A 15,813-nucleotide genomic window follows, 5' to 3' on the forward strand; every position below is an offset into this window, starting at 1 on the left:
AATTCTAATTCTACACTGATTTTTCATTACATTAAGAAGGTCAATTGATTCTGTTTATAAAATTTTTTAAACACGAAGAAGGGAAAAAACTTGTATAACCGGTCAGTAATTGGATATGGGTAGCCTATGACTAGTACAACTAACGTAAGCAATTGGCAAGCAACGAGCTCACTCACCTACATGTAAAACAGTTTTCTTAAGATATTTTTTGGTCATACATGTATTACATTTTATAAAATGTTTATTATTTGTTTGTTTTTTAATTACATTATTATAATGAAATGAAAGAAAAAAATATTACAAAATAATTATTATTACTGGATGTCTTTTTTAGGATATATTACATATGTAATATTAATATGATGAATAAATTATAGTGTGGGCACATTGATATTTTTCCTTTTTAAATGTAATATTTATTTAGACCAAAATAACAAAATGTGATTTAAACTTTCATTAAAAAGAATTTAGAAGACTTAATATAAACATATTTCCAATAGATCTTTTCAGACCTATGATACAGAGTTCCTTCTTCATTGATATTGCAAATTTTTACATCACTGAGGAAGGAACTATATTTTAACTTTACAGAACTCTTCTGGTAGCATATATACATATAGGTATACTTAGAAAGTGAGTCATTTTTAAAATTAATTTGTATGAAAGTTTTCATACAAACTTTCAAGTTTCAAGTTTTATGTCTTTCAACCAGAGATCCCAGGTTTGAATCCCAGTCAGGGATAGCATTTTTCAAACGCTACTAAAATTCATTAGTGTCAATCACAATAACTATTGTTGAGCATCAGCCTGTTGTTGCTGTGTGATTATATAAACAGATATTATTAATGTAACTAATTCTATTTATTATTTTCAAATTCTAAAATAACACCAGTAGTTTATTTAGAATCCTTAATTATGATTATAACTTCAGACTGTTATGTACGAGTTCTATTTTGTACTCGTACCTTTCTTTAGTATTAAAGTATTCGAATATGATACGGAAAAAAAATTTTAAATCAATGTAAGGTATGATTTGTATCATACAATACTGTGAAATATTTTAAACATTACGCCTTAGTTAAATAAATGAGTTTTATTAATGAATGAGTTTTTATATTTAATATTTCTAAATTCAAAGAAAGCTGCCGGGTTGATTTGATAACAAAATGCTGTTTATGCTCTTGTTCAAGGCCATCCAGTCTACTCTCTTTAATGACATTCTTCGAACTACAAGCTTCCCAGCATATTGGAAGGTATCGCAAATGGCAAAGGTCCCAAAACTGGATAAGCTGTCATGAATGTAGCTTCATAGAGGCCGATAAGGCTGTTATCGATATTATCTTAATATTACCTGTACTATTGAAGGTATTTGAAAAACTATTTCTTCTAAGCCTACAGCCGATTTTAGAGGAAGGGGGTCTTATTCCTGACCATCAGTTCGGCTCAGAGGTGATCACTAAACAATTGAACAAACACACAACACAGGAATATCAACACAGGAATGGCAAGTGTCTAGAAGGGAAGATGTGTTACACAGCTGATTTTTGGATGTCCAGTAGGCCTTTGATAAGGTCTGGTTTCCAGGTGTAGTGTATAAATTGAAAAGGAGCCTTCCTCAACTGAATTATCTGATCCTACACAGCAACCTGGATGGGTGTTTTTTCCATGTTAAGTACAAACAAGACTTGTCTATATTTTTGATACTGGGTTGGGTGTTCCTAAGGGCTCAGTTCTGGGGCTGATTCTATGCTCAGTCTTCACTGTGGACCTCCCAACTCCAGAGGACATCACATTTTTATAGTTTGCGGATGACACCTTAATCCTGGCTGTAGATGCTAACCCTATCGTAGTTTCTGTCAAACTGTAGTCTGTATTGGATCTAATTAACGAATGACTAGGTAGATGGAATGTGAAGTTAATCCAGCTATGCATGTTCCTCGCGATGAGGATGGGTGACTGGAACTTAATGGCATTTTTATCCCACATGCTAACAGCGTGCGACACCTGGGACATCATCTGAATTGCCGTCTGATGAGAAGAATTCATGTCAGGGAAAAAAGGAGGCAGCTTAACATTAAGTTCAGGGAGATGTACTAGTTGCTAAGCAGGAGGTCGCAACTATCATTATTTAACAAGCAATTTTTGTTTCAGCGGTCCTGAAACTGATTTGGACCCACAGAATCCACCTGTGAAGTACGATAAGCGAGAAAAACATTGAAGTAGTACAGCAATTCCAGAACAAACTATTGAGAAATATAACAGAAGCGCCATAGTTTGCGAAAAACGCTGAAATACATGATTATATGGGAATTCCAACCATTCTAGAGGAAATACAAAATACAAAATTCGGTACAAAATACAAAATGAGACTGAACAAAGATGTGAACCGCCTCACGGTTAACCTCCTTGATAATCTAAAACGTTAGGCTCCTTAAGTGACTGCATATATTAGATTTGTAAGTTCTCCATGATTTTGAAGTGAATCAGTTACTCTAGGATGTTGTGCATCGTCAAAATTCTTCATTTCATTTCACCACTTACTTTTGTTGGTTCTCTGATTTGTTTCACATTTGATTCTTTGTGTGATTGATAAGACTTTTTTATTGTTTTCTTTGCTTTTTATGTTCTGAACTTTATCAATATTCTCTGGATTCATCTTTATATGTACTTATTTATGTTTATAATATATTTATGTATACTGTTTAGGATATGTATACATATTTCTTTGAGTGATTTCAATGGAAACTCCCTCTCTGCAAGTCTTTTTTTTTTGTATTCAAATTTACTTATGTTTCTGGCAAATTAGAACAGATTATAAATGTTCAGACCATGAAAATTCTTATTAAGTGAAACATATCTTTGTTGAGAGATAAGGGTGACAAATTTAATTGTTGTTGAATAACAATAATGGAGATACGTTGAAGTTTAAATTTAAAGTGTAGCCAACTGAGAAAATTACTCTGCACACATCAAGATCTTTTTGGTATAACTCCAATTTCTCTTCCAGGTGGTAATGAAATACTCAAGTATACTGTGAACCAATGAATTATACAGAAGAGCACATGTTTGAATGCTCTTAACAGGCTTGGCCAGCCATTTAAGCAAACCCAAATTACACTTAAGCCTCACTAGTTATGACATTCACATGACTACTCAGAAACAGTTTACTATCCAGTAAGATGCCATGATCCATGGCTTTATTGGATGTGGAAATTTTAAAAGAGTTGATAGTATACTTGAAATAAGAAATATTTGTCTTTCTTGTAAACTGAGCATAATAAATTTTATTGAAGTTAATCAGCACTCTTGTTATTTTGAGTTCCCAGGTAAAAATAGAATTAATATTATTCTGCAAAACAGTGTAATCATTAACAGAACAAATCGAATGGCAAATTTTCAAATAGTCAGCATAAATGGAAATCCCAACAGAGATAATCTGTTATGTCATTAACAAATATCAGAAAAAGCAGGGAACCAAGTGGTGCAACATTCATGTTCAAATGCAACACCAGCATAGCAAACAGAAAACCCATGACTTTGAGGTACAAGGAAATCCGCTATTCAGGTGATCACTGAGTCCAATGTTTTGAAGTTTATGAAGAAAGTGCACCATTTTGTCAAAAGCTTTGGCAAAATCAAAGTAAAAAGCATCAGCCTGACGTCTATTTTCTTCATTCAAACCAGTCACAGCAAGGTAAGAATTTAAATCTGAGCAGGTAGAATGCTGTTTCAAGAAACCATGCTGGTGAACGGAAATTTTAGGATGAACACAATTGTAAATATAGGAGCGTAAAACTATTTCAATGATCTTAAAGAAGGAGAGTAAGATTGAGATCAGAAGAAAATTGCTTATAGTGGGGACATACACAAGGGGGGTTACTGGGTTTGAACCCCCCCCCCCTTGAAAGGTTAAGTACTTTTTAATATTAGGCCTATATAAAATAAACCTACTATAAATTTACACGTATCTAAATTTGACTATCTTTTTAAAAATCCATCGTAAACCCTCCTCTAATTTCGACAACGATTGTTAACGTTTATATGCCTACAAGCGCCCATGATGATGATGAGGTAGAGTGTGTATACGAAGAGATTGATGAAGCAATTAAACACGTAAAAGGAGATGAAAATTTAATAATAGTTAGAGATTGGAATGCAAGCATTGGAAAAGGCAAGGAAGGAAATATAGTGGGTGAATACGGGCTGGGCAAAAGGAATGAAAGAGGGGACCGACTTATAGAGTTTTGCACGAAGTATAATTTAGTAATTGCCAACACCCAATTTAAAAATCATAATAGAAGAATATACACTTGGAAAAAGCCAGGCGATACTGCAAGGTATCAGATAGATTATATCATGGTTAAGCAAAGATTTAGAAATCAACTCGTTGACTGCAAAACTTACCCTGGAGCAGACATTGATAGCGACCATAATTTGGTGATAATGAAATGTAGATTGGGGTTTAAAAACCTGAAGAAAAGTTGTCAGATGAATCTGTGGAATTTAGAGAAGCTTGAGGAAGAGGGGGTAAAGAAGATTTTTAAGGAGGACATTGCAAGAGGTCTGAGAAAAAAAGATAAGGTAGAAAATGTAGAAGAAGAATGGGAGAATGTTAAAAAGGAAATTCTTAAATCAGCAGAAGCAAACTTAGGCGGAATAAAGAGAACTGGTAGAAAACCTTGGGTTTCAGACGATATATTGCAGCTGATGGATGAACGTAGAAAATATAAGAATGCTAATGATGAAGAAAGTAAAAGGAACTATCGGCAATTAAGAAATGCTATAAATAGGAAGTGCAAACTGGCGAAAGAAAAGTGGATTAAAGAAAAGTGTTCAGAAGTGGAAAGAGAAATGAACATTGGTAAAATAGACGGAGCATACAGGAAAGTTAAGGAAAATTTTGGGGTACATAAATTAAAATCTAATAATGTGTTAAACAAAGATGGTACACCAATATATAATACGAAAGGTAAAGTCGATAGATGGGTGGAATATATTGAAGAGTTATACGGAGGAAATGAATTAGAAAATGGTGTTATAGAGGAAGAAGAGGAAGTTGAGGAGGATGAAATGGGAGAAACAATACTGAGATCTGAATTTAAGAGAGCATTAAAAGATTTAAATGGCAGAAAGGCTCCTGGAATAGACGGAATACCTGTAGAATTACTGCGCAGTGCAGGTGAGGAAGCGATTGATAGATTATACAAACTGGTGTGTAATATTTATGAAAAAGGGGAATTTCCATCAGACTTCAAAAAAAGTGTTATAGTTATGATACCAAAGAAAGCAGGGGCAGATAAATGTGAAGAATATAGAACAATTAGTTTAACTAGTCATGCATCAAAAATCTTAACTAGAATTTTATACAGAAGAATTGAGAGGAGAGTGGAAGAAGTGTTAGGAGAAGACCAATTTGGTTTCAGAAAAAGTATAGGGACAAGGGAAGCAATTTTAGGCCTCAGATTAATAGTAGAAGGAAGATCAAAGAAAAACAAACCAACATACTTGGCGTTTATAGACCTAGAAAAGGCTTTCGATAATGTAGATTAGAATATAATGTTCAGCGTTTAAAAAAAATTAGGGTTCAAATACAGAGATAGAAGAACAATTGCTAACATGTACAGGAACCAAACAGCAACAATAACAATTGAAGAACATAAGAAAGAAGCCCTAATAAGAAAGGGAGTCCGACAAGGATGTTCCCTATCTCCGTTACTTTTTAATCTTTACATGGAACTAGCAGTTATGATGTGAAAGAACAATTTAGATTCGGAGTAACAGTACAAGGTGAAAAGATAAAGATGCTACGATTTGCTGATGATATAGTAATTCTAGCCGAGAGTAAAAAGGATTTAGAAGAAACAATGAACGGCATAGATGAAGTCCTACGCAAGAACTATCGCATGAAAATAAACAAGAACAAAACAAAAGTAATGAAATGTAGTAGAAATAACAAAGATGGACCACTGAATGTGAAAATAGGAGGAGAAAAGATTATGGAGGTAGAAGAATTTTGTTATTTGGGAAGTAAAATTACTAAAGATGGACGAAGCAGGAGCGATATAAAATGCCGAATAGCACAAGCTAAACGAGCCTTCTGTAAGAAATATAATTTGTTTACATCAAAAATTAATTTAAATGTCAGGAAAAGATTTTTGAAAGTGTATGTTTGGAGTGTCGCTTTATATGGAAGTGAAACTTGGACAATCGGAATATCTGAGAAGAAAAGAATAGAAGCTTTTGAAATGTGGTGCTATAGGAGAATGTTAAAAATCAGATGGGTGGATAAAGTGACAAATGAAGAGGTATTGCGGCAAATAGATGAAGAAAGAAGCATTTGGAAAAATATAGTTAAAAGAAGAGACAGACTTATAGGCCACATACTAAGGCATCCTGGAATAGTCGCTTTAATATTGGAAGGACAGGTAGAAGGGAAAAATTGTGTAGGCAGGCCACGTTTGGAGTATGTAAAACAAATTGTTGGGGATGTAGGATGTAGAGGGTATACTGAAATGAAACGACTAGCACTAGATAGGGAATCTTGGAGAGCTGCATCAAACCAGTCAAATGACTGAAGACAAAAAAAAAAAAATTTCTCACTGTCAAAGAGTTATAAAATTGACATAATATCAAGTCCACCACCCACGAGCTGCGGCACGTACACAGTACATCACTCAAAGTGCTACACAGTAGCCATCATTCAGCATTCTGAGAAGGCGGCTTTGCTCTCACTGGCGCATTTAGTGTCAAAGCATATACCCGTCGTCATATACTGAAAGAGAGGAAAGAGCATCAAAGCCGTGCCGCTTATTAAGAAGGTACGATAATAATACCGACCTCATAGTAGAATAAGGCCGACACATAAACTTACTTGCTGTGAAAAATATTGTCGGAACAGGTATGCAGTGGCAGCAATGCAAATATAAAGTTTTGTACATTGTCTAACGGTATTCATTCGTTAGTCTGAGTTTAGATTTTGTTGTGGAAATTTCGTTTAACGTTTCATTTCGCAGTTCATATTTTTAAATAGAAACTTCACATTATCGTTCCGTGTTCTTTAATATGTCTAAGCGACCTCAAAAGTTCAATTTTGCAACTTTTTTGGCAAAAAGTCGCGTGCCAGTGGTAATTCTTGTAACGTTAGTGATAATTTCACATTGCCAAATATTTCTTCGCTACCGCCAACGTGACGATGCTATCCCAAACGTTCTTTCCGAAACTAGTTTCACACCCTTCTGTGAAATCTCGACTGGTATTGAATGTACATCGACATCACTCAATAATGCTGACGTGCCTGCTGAATCATTTAGAAGTGTTAAGTATATTGTTCTGGCTTCTGAAGCTTCAACATCTTCAAGTTTCAGTGAACCACACGCTTATGATATTGGTGTTTACGTAGGAAAAAAATTTGTCTTTAACAATATCTGAGAACCAAATCCAGGGTTTGTTTTTCCAACCAAAGGAAAGAGATCTGAGATTTCAGTTTAAATGGCTTTATCGCTACAAGTGGCTTGCATATTCCGAATTTAAGGGGAGGAGTTTTTGTAAATTTTGTTCACTTTTTGCTCCAAGAAACTGTATTGGATCTGGCAAGCAACCTTTAGGTTAACTTTGTAGTGAGAAATTTGGTACTTACGTATTAATAAGTAGTCAATCGGATTTCGGTGGATTAACATTAAGCACCGATTTCGGTGCTATAATGTTATATTATTAATAAGTTATATATATTATGCATATTTAATGTTAATTATAAGAGGTTAGCGAGCGTTATTTTGATATACGTACGATTTGTTAGTACACGAAGTTAACATATACGTACGAAGTCAACATAACCTAAACAGCAGTTGTAACTGCGGTGGCGTTAATACGTAAGTACCGAGCGATTTTCACAACATGAGAAGTGTCTTTATCACAAAGAAATTTTGGAAGTAGTAGGTACTTTGACTGAAATTTCATGTAAGAAGAGAAAGCCTACAGATGTGCTTATAGATACTGCAACAACTCAAAAAGAAACTGGAGAACAGGAAAAGATTTACTATTATTGAGAATATCTTGTTTTGCGGGAAACATTGTATCGCTCTGCGAGGCCACAGGGATTCCGGACGAATAGAGGTCGAGGTCGACAAAGAACCAGAAGAAAATGATGGCAATTTCAGGGCACTTCTTCGATTTCGTAGTAAGACTGATACACATGTTAACGTGTAGTGTTGGAAATGCGTAGCACATCAGTCCTAGAATACAGAATGAAATAATTTAAGTGTGCACGACCTGATTGTTTGAAATCTCATGAAAAATGCCTCCAGCTGCTTCTCTATTCTGGCCAACGAGATGTCAGACATATCAGGCTTAGAACAATTATCACTGTGTTCATTATGTTGATAAGAGAAAATTTCACTGCGAAGGAAAACTTTCTACAATTCATACCATTATATGATGTGACCGGAAAAGGAATTGCAATGGCAATATTGGACAAGTTACATTCATTAAATTTAAACATAAGATTCGTAGTCACGGGTATGACGGAGCTATGTCCATGTCAGGAAGAGTAAACGGAGTCAAGGCATATGTAAAGGAAATAATTCTGTCAGCTTTATACTTGTATGTCCACTGCTCAGCACACAGCCTGAACTTAGCTGTATCCAGTGCTTGTGAAGTAACTGCCATTAGAAACTGTATGGGTACAATATAGAGTCTGTACAAATTTCTTAATACCCCTAAAAGGCAAAATGTTTTAAAATCGGCAATAAGTGAAATGGAAACTACAACTTCACGCTGTAAAATACTTGTTTAACTTTGCGCAAAAGGTTGGTTGGAAAGGTATAATTCCGTGGCCATGGTGGTGGAATTGTATGACCCTATTATTGCAACCATATCAACAAAGCACCTATATTGCAAAGCATATCAGAATGGAATGACAAAGACTATGGGCTTTGACTATCAATTTATGATACCAGTGTTTTGTATTCAGAGACTGTTTTTTTGAAGTCTCATTGTGTAAATTCCTGCAGAATTCAACTATTGATCTCATGGAAGCAGTAAACCTTGCTGAAGATATTAACCGTGAAATAAAATGATGAATTTTCTAAAATTTTCATTTGTGCTTCTGAATTCTTTAATAGCTGGGGTCCTCCATTCAAATTCCTCATATGACAGCATGAGCAAAAATCCATAAACTTGGACTTATCAGTGACGCAAGCTCTTTACTTTAGTGTCTCTACTTTTATACCATTTCTGGATACCTTTGTGTTCCAATTAGATTTGTGTTTCTTGAAACACAAGGAAATATTGAAAGGCTGTCAATGCCTTTTACCTATGAACCCAGACTTTCTGCCCCTGGCGTCTTAAGTTTATGTTTTCACTTCAATCACAGAATTCTACACCAGTGACATAAGAAGCGGTTGCCAGGAAGACCTGCATAATGAATTAAAATTTGTACACAAAAATTGCATGTCTTGAACAGGGAGACCAACCAATTTAATGTTTCTCAACATTACGACATCTAAAAACATATTTGCATAATTCTACTGGAAATACACATTTGAATGGATTAGCACTCCTCAACATACATAGAAACTACATTCCAACTGCACAAGATGTGTTAAATAAAGTAATGAAAAAGAAATGTTTGGAAATTGTATTGTGAATGCTGAAATTTCTGAACATAGTAATATAATATAAATAGGCTACGTACATTATAAATACTATATTAATTTAACTACCAGTACTCTTTTTAAACAATGATTTTTCAAAACAATAATACATTATAGTAGAGTACTGATTTGAACGTTTGAGACAACTGCATTCAATTCTTTGTTCAAATTCCTTCATAGAATGTGGATTCATCAGTGCCAGTTTCATTCTTCGACCTCAGTGACTTCCATATTGACATCTTGTGTTGAATTAAATGCATTTCACTATATTTGATTGCATCCATGGATTTTATATGTTATGTAAAGTGTCTTACCTATCGTATAGAAATATCCGTTGACTGAAATATATGATTATTGTATAGCCAAAGTGTAATAATAGCATGTGGCATTAGCACAAGAATTTTTATCATACAAAAGGAAATAGATGTTAAAAGTTGTTAAAAAAATTGTAGCTTACGGCTGTGAAAAAAATATATTATATAAGATTTTTAGGCTATTTATGAATGTGTTATATTCGAACATTGTAAAATAAATATATCATAACATGATATGATAATAATAATATAATATAACACACAAAATTTAAGATCCCAATGTCAATTGTAAAGAATATTAATAATGACCCCCCCCCCTTTAACAAAATTCTGCATACACCACTGTAGTAAGGGATCCACGATTAGGAATGGAAGTGATAGTCTTTTTCTTCCAAAGGCTAGGAAAAGGATGCTGAACAAAGGCACCAGTTACAAATAGAAACCAAAAAAGGAGTGATATGGCCAATGCCTTTGATGATGTAAATAGCAATGTCATCAGAACCAACAACAGATCCAGCACTCAGATTCTCAGTGGTGGCCAAAACATCAGCAAGTATGATATTTGGAATGTCGATATCAGAACACTAAATTGTTTTCATCAATGGAAGGGAAGGTTCCCCCGATCCTCCTGAAAAGATTGGAAAACAGATTGATACTATTCACCAAAATAGTGACATCTCTTGCAAATCTGTCACAGATACACCATCAACAAACAAAGTTTCGGTATGTTTTGAATTCTGCCTAAACTTAATGTATTTCCAAAAATTCATAGGGTTGCTATCTAAATTCATCTCACTGCTCATGGTTCAGCCTGTTACATTGGTTTTTTAGGAAATATTTTTGTTAAAACAATTTGCCCATTCGTACATAAGTAGCTACTGGTTTAAAGGGTTTAGTTAGAGTTCTGTCAGTTTCATTTTATTTTAGTAATTAGGGTTTAACTGGCTTGTTGATATAAAAATCTTTATAACTAGTTCAACAAACTTAAAGTTAGCATTTTTCATAAAATATAAACTGTTTAAAATAATATAAATGAAAGAATGTAAACTAAAAGTAAAGAAGTTATAATACAAATAAAAAATTGATAAATTAATCTATAATTTAAATTGTACAAAGGAAACAGTCAATTGTAAAAGTTTTATATACATAAAAGCATACAATCAACTTCCTCTGCATCCTTTTTTTATAAAATTAAAAAAAGTTGTTTTCAGTTTTTCTTATTTAAATGTACTAGCTAGCAACAATTTACTTTGTTATAAAATAACTAACAGTTTTTATATTAAAATAATTATAATAATAAAGAAATAATACAAAGTAGTAGATATCATTAATCTAAATGTTAAAATGATATTAATATAAATATTAAATGTACTGTCATGTTTACATACTGTGAGTTTTCTGTCAGTACAATTACAGGCATAAACTACTGACAGAACAAAACAAATATTAATAATAGTAAAGCAAAGAAAATGAAAAATGAAATTACATTTATGTAGGTAGGTAGAATCACAGCCATATTAAATAAAAACGATACAACAATATTGGTTTGCAAAAATTATTATCTACATTGCAGTTTATAATAACTATTAATAACAAAAGAGATTTATTTTGACCTTGAACGTGAAAACCACCTCGTTTATAATGTACTATTTTATTATTATTATTATTGCTACTATTATTTAAGTATAAACCATAGTTATGATAAAATCATCACATCTGTTTACAAAATAAACATTTTTTTATAGTACAGTATAACTATATTAGAATTTTGAAAGGTAAAAAACTAAACATTTTAAGTAAAAGAAAAATATATATATTTATAAAAATTATACTTGAAAATCAAACTAATATTTCTGTAGATTAAAATTACAGGTAATAAATTCTATAATTATTACATACCTCACAAGCAGTGGACCAATTATTTAAAGCAATATTTGCAGAGGCGATGTGCTAAGTTGGATTAATTTTTAAGCAATAACATGTGGGAAGAGCAAAAGAAAATATTTGTCACGGTAAATAAATAATTTTGGTTATAGTAGATATTTTATATATACAGAAAAAACTAGATCATGTGAGAGCATCGACTCAGTTTATAATGATTAAATGGCCGTTCTACATTACATTAAATTGAAATACATATAAAGATACATGTTTAATATATGTAGATGGCAAACTGCCAAGATAAAGAAAAAAGTAAACTTCCCCTTCTCCTAAAAGCTGACTATTATGGTCTCTTTTTAACAGTTTTAAGGTATTTGTAAGTATATGCGCAGGAGAAATTCTTAACAAGTAATAAGGCATTATTAACTTGTCCTCATGTTCTACATAAGTAATACTAACTAATTTTAGGCTCTTTTAAATTTTTATTATGAAAGAAGGAGTTGTAGAAAGTTAATTAAAATATATTTAAATTTGTATTTAATACATTATTATTTATCATAACATAAATATACTGGTTTAAATTAGTTGTGGAAATTGTAAATCATCATTATGACAATTTCCATATTTCTCCTTTAGGAATCATTGTATCTTGAATGTCAATCATAATAATTGCAAAACTTTCAGTATGCATACAGCGTTTTACCCAAAAAGTTGCATTAAGAAAAGAAAATTCTGAAAGCTGGTAAAGAGTTAAAAGATAAAAATTGTGACAAACTGGAATACTCCAGTAAGTGAAGTATGAAAACAAACAGCCCATTATAATGTTCTTACTGACAATTATGACATGTAAACTACAATTGAGTATCAGTTTTTTAATAAAATATCAGTCAGTTACCTAACTGTAAAGCAATGGGATAAGCAATCTTCGAGTTATTCATTTATGTCCTCCCACAGGTATCTTTTAGCTATCAGTTCTAATTTACTTAATCGCTACACAACACCATTACAACCTCACTCTTCTTTTTTGAAAACCCTTGCTGTTTTAGCAATACTGCTAATATTTGGATTCCTAAATTTTGCAGGTGTCTGTTAAATGTAAATACTGAAAATGAATCTTGAAAAATTTTCAATAACTAGTAGATAACAACAAAAAATACTTCAAATAGATACATACACAAAAAACTTATATATTCTTTCATACCAAAATAGTTTTAAGAGATAATAATGTAATCATAGAAAATCTGACAGGCACCCATGTAAAAAAACATTCTAAATAAAAATTTTAAACATAAAATTAAACATATAATTTCTAAATAGAAATTATAAACAGAAATGAGAAGATTTTATACCAGCCAATAAAACACTGCTCTTCAAAATGGGCAAGTCATCCGTTAAATAATAAATCTTCAGGCTGTCCGAGTTGTTTATTTAATCTAAACCTATTTGTAGCTGGGTCCTTTGATCACAGAGTGATAGAGGTTTTATGACTATGTTGGTTAGGGTATATTGGTTATTAGTTCACTAGAACAAGTGGTACCAGGAAATACTAAAAAACTAACTGATACTGTTAAAATTAACCAGTGTACTATGATTTTAACCTTCCACACACAATAATGCAAGAACTTAGTTAAGGATCAGCTTCCTATTGATATTTAGTTTACGATTTCAGGATGGTGTGGTATTTTGTTATCTTATATGAGGGAAGAAGGCACTGAAACATCAAACAACAGTTCAACAATGATAGATCAAAATTCCTATTTTCCTAAGAAAACTATTTCCAAAACTGCAAAATCAATTTATATATTTTTTCTTTATATGAAATTTTAACCCTAATCCTGTCATACTTTCAAAGCAATCATTTATATTATTGACACATTCTCTAAATTTTTCCCAATTAAAATTAATTTCAGAATTATTGATCTTAGAGATGAATTAAAAAAAAACTGTATAAAATTGCATAAAACTTTGTATTTACTTTATATGTTAGGTGTTTTAACCTTGAAAAATATATGTGATCTGACATGAAATACAAATCATTCCTGAAACAAGCACAACTTTTATTAGAGTATAAAACATTTAATTCCAAGCTTACTGGGGAAAATGAAATTTTTAGTGCCAAATTTCCTGTTGCATGTGTAAGCCCACTGAAATTCAGATCTTCAGCTCTACAAGTGCCTTCACTCTGTTCACCATTGAGACTGGGTGTGTAATGAACATCATAACTCTTAGAAAGCAACTCTTGACCAGTGCCTTTTGTACATCTAAATATACACTAAAGCTATAAGAAAGACTGGGACAGATTGAGTAAAACAAGAAATTAAGTGTACTCCTTCTGTTAAGAAACAATGTACTATGTACATTACTTCTGTTTATAGTAGATAGACACTGTCATACCTACAGTATCCAAATCACAATCACACACCCATGAATTAAAAACAAAACTATGATGACTTTTAGTTTATATGTTATGTTATTAGAAAAAAAAACATACGTATATTTACCTGAGGTTTTGGCTTTACAGGAGGTATATCAGCAGCAAATCTTGTCCGTTGATAAATCTTCTTTTTTGTAACTTCAGGGGGTGGTGTTGAACGAATATCTGGGGGAGAAGGAGTTTCTCTCTGTGGAGAATAATCAGGCACTGGTTCTTGCCAATTTTCTCTCTCTCTTTTTATAAAATGCTTACTACTTTCTCTTTCCTCTTCCTCCTAGAAAAAAATTTACAATATAGGTAATCCTCGATAATACAATTGATTTGTTTAACTGCAAGCATATTCGAATTGTATATAAAATTCTTTATTTAATATACAAAACAGGTATAAAATGTAGCTGATCTTATTTAACTGATTTCCTTATTTCCCAAATACACTTACATGCAGCCAGCTAATTGCTATAATAATCATCATTGCGATATTCTACTACTGGTATTCTTTCTTCTTGTTCTCTTTTTACTTGTGTCAAATTAATGATGCAATAGTATAATTTAAGTTATACCCATATTTCATTCAACATATAATGCTTTTTGTCATTTGGCAGGTGGGACCTCCTCCACAAAAACTTTACTCAAGTAAAAAACAATATTTTATATTAACAATTTTAATTAAGTACAATAGATTTTTATTGTAGTTTTATGGAACTGTAAACATTTTTACACTTTTTAATATGTTTTTGACTGTTATGAACTAAGAAAATTCATTTTTATCATGCGGAGGTCTTGCTCATATTCTGAATGTAACTGAGGTGTTACTAAACATTTATTAAGATACTATGATTGATATCAATGTTATTTGAATACAAATAAGTATTTTAAATTTATTTAAAATAAAGTAGAAACATTAAAAAAATTAAAATTAAGAAAAATTATTTAATAAGAAAATTAAAACATCCTTTTTTTAGAAGAAGATGTAAGGACTCTTACCACCATTAATTGGATGGTAACATTTTATTATTAAAATTATAATTTAAAAGACTTTTTCAAAATTGTCTTATTCTGTGCTTCTTTTCTTCTTATGCGTTTCATTATAATCTCAATGAAGATTGTTATAAAATGAATAGTGTTCTGTTCCTATTAAAATTTACTCTATAATTACTACTGGTAAATGTAATATTATAGTGCTGTCCATAAGGTTATGTAAATTTACATTTTACAATTTTTTTTTACATCGACCATAAGAGTCGAAAAAAAGAAATTAACATAGTGGGCTGTGTAATTTGTAACATAGACAACTGAACAAACCAGCACCAACAGTTTGGTGAACTGTTATATGAATCTGACCAAATTGATACAATATCTTTTTATGAAAATTAACCACTAGAGAATTTTTTGTAAATGATAACTTTCAAAATCAGTCAGTCATTTTTTTAATTTAATAATCTATTATGTAATGTTATAGTTATTTTCAGAAAAAACTATATACATTATATTTATGGACTTTGTTCAACTCACTATATTTGTTTTAAAATCATTC

At 31.8% G+C, this 15,813-nt stretch overlaps 1 protein-coding gene across 3 annotated transcripts in view; it reads right to left on the bottom strand.

Annotated features, from left to right (window-relative positions):
* chas (chascon) overlaps positions 1-15,813 on the bottom strand; it is a 765,027-nt gene that overhangs the window by 61,584 nt on the left and 687,630 nt on the right. For all 3 annotated transcript variants that reach the window (XM_075364192.1, XM_075364193.1, XM_075364191.1), the window contains one exon: positions 14,347-14,553. In XM_075364192.1, coding sequence (XP_075220307.1) covers positions 14,347-14,553 — 207 coding nt within the window. The remainder of the gene's footprint in view (positions 1-14,346; positions 14,554-15,813) is intronic.

This window comes from Lycorma delicatula, chromosome 4, assembly GCF_047948215.1.
Source record: "Lycorma delicatula isolate Av1 chromosome 4, ASM4794821v1, whole genome shotgun sequence".
Lineage (NCBI taxonomy): Eukaryota > Metazoa > Arthropoda > Insecta > Hemiptera > Fulgoridae > Lycorma > Lycorma delicatula.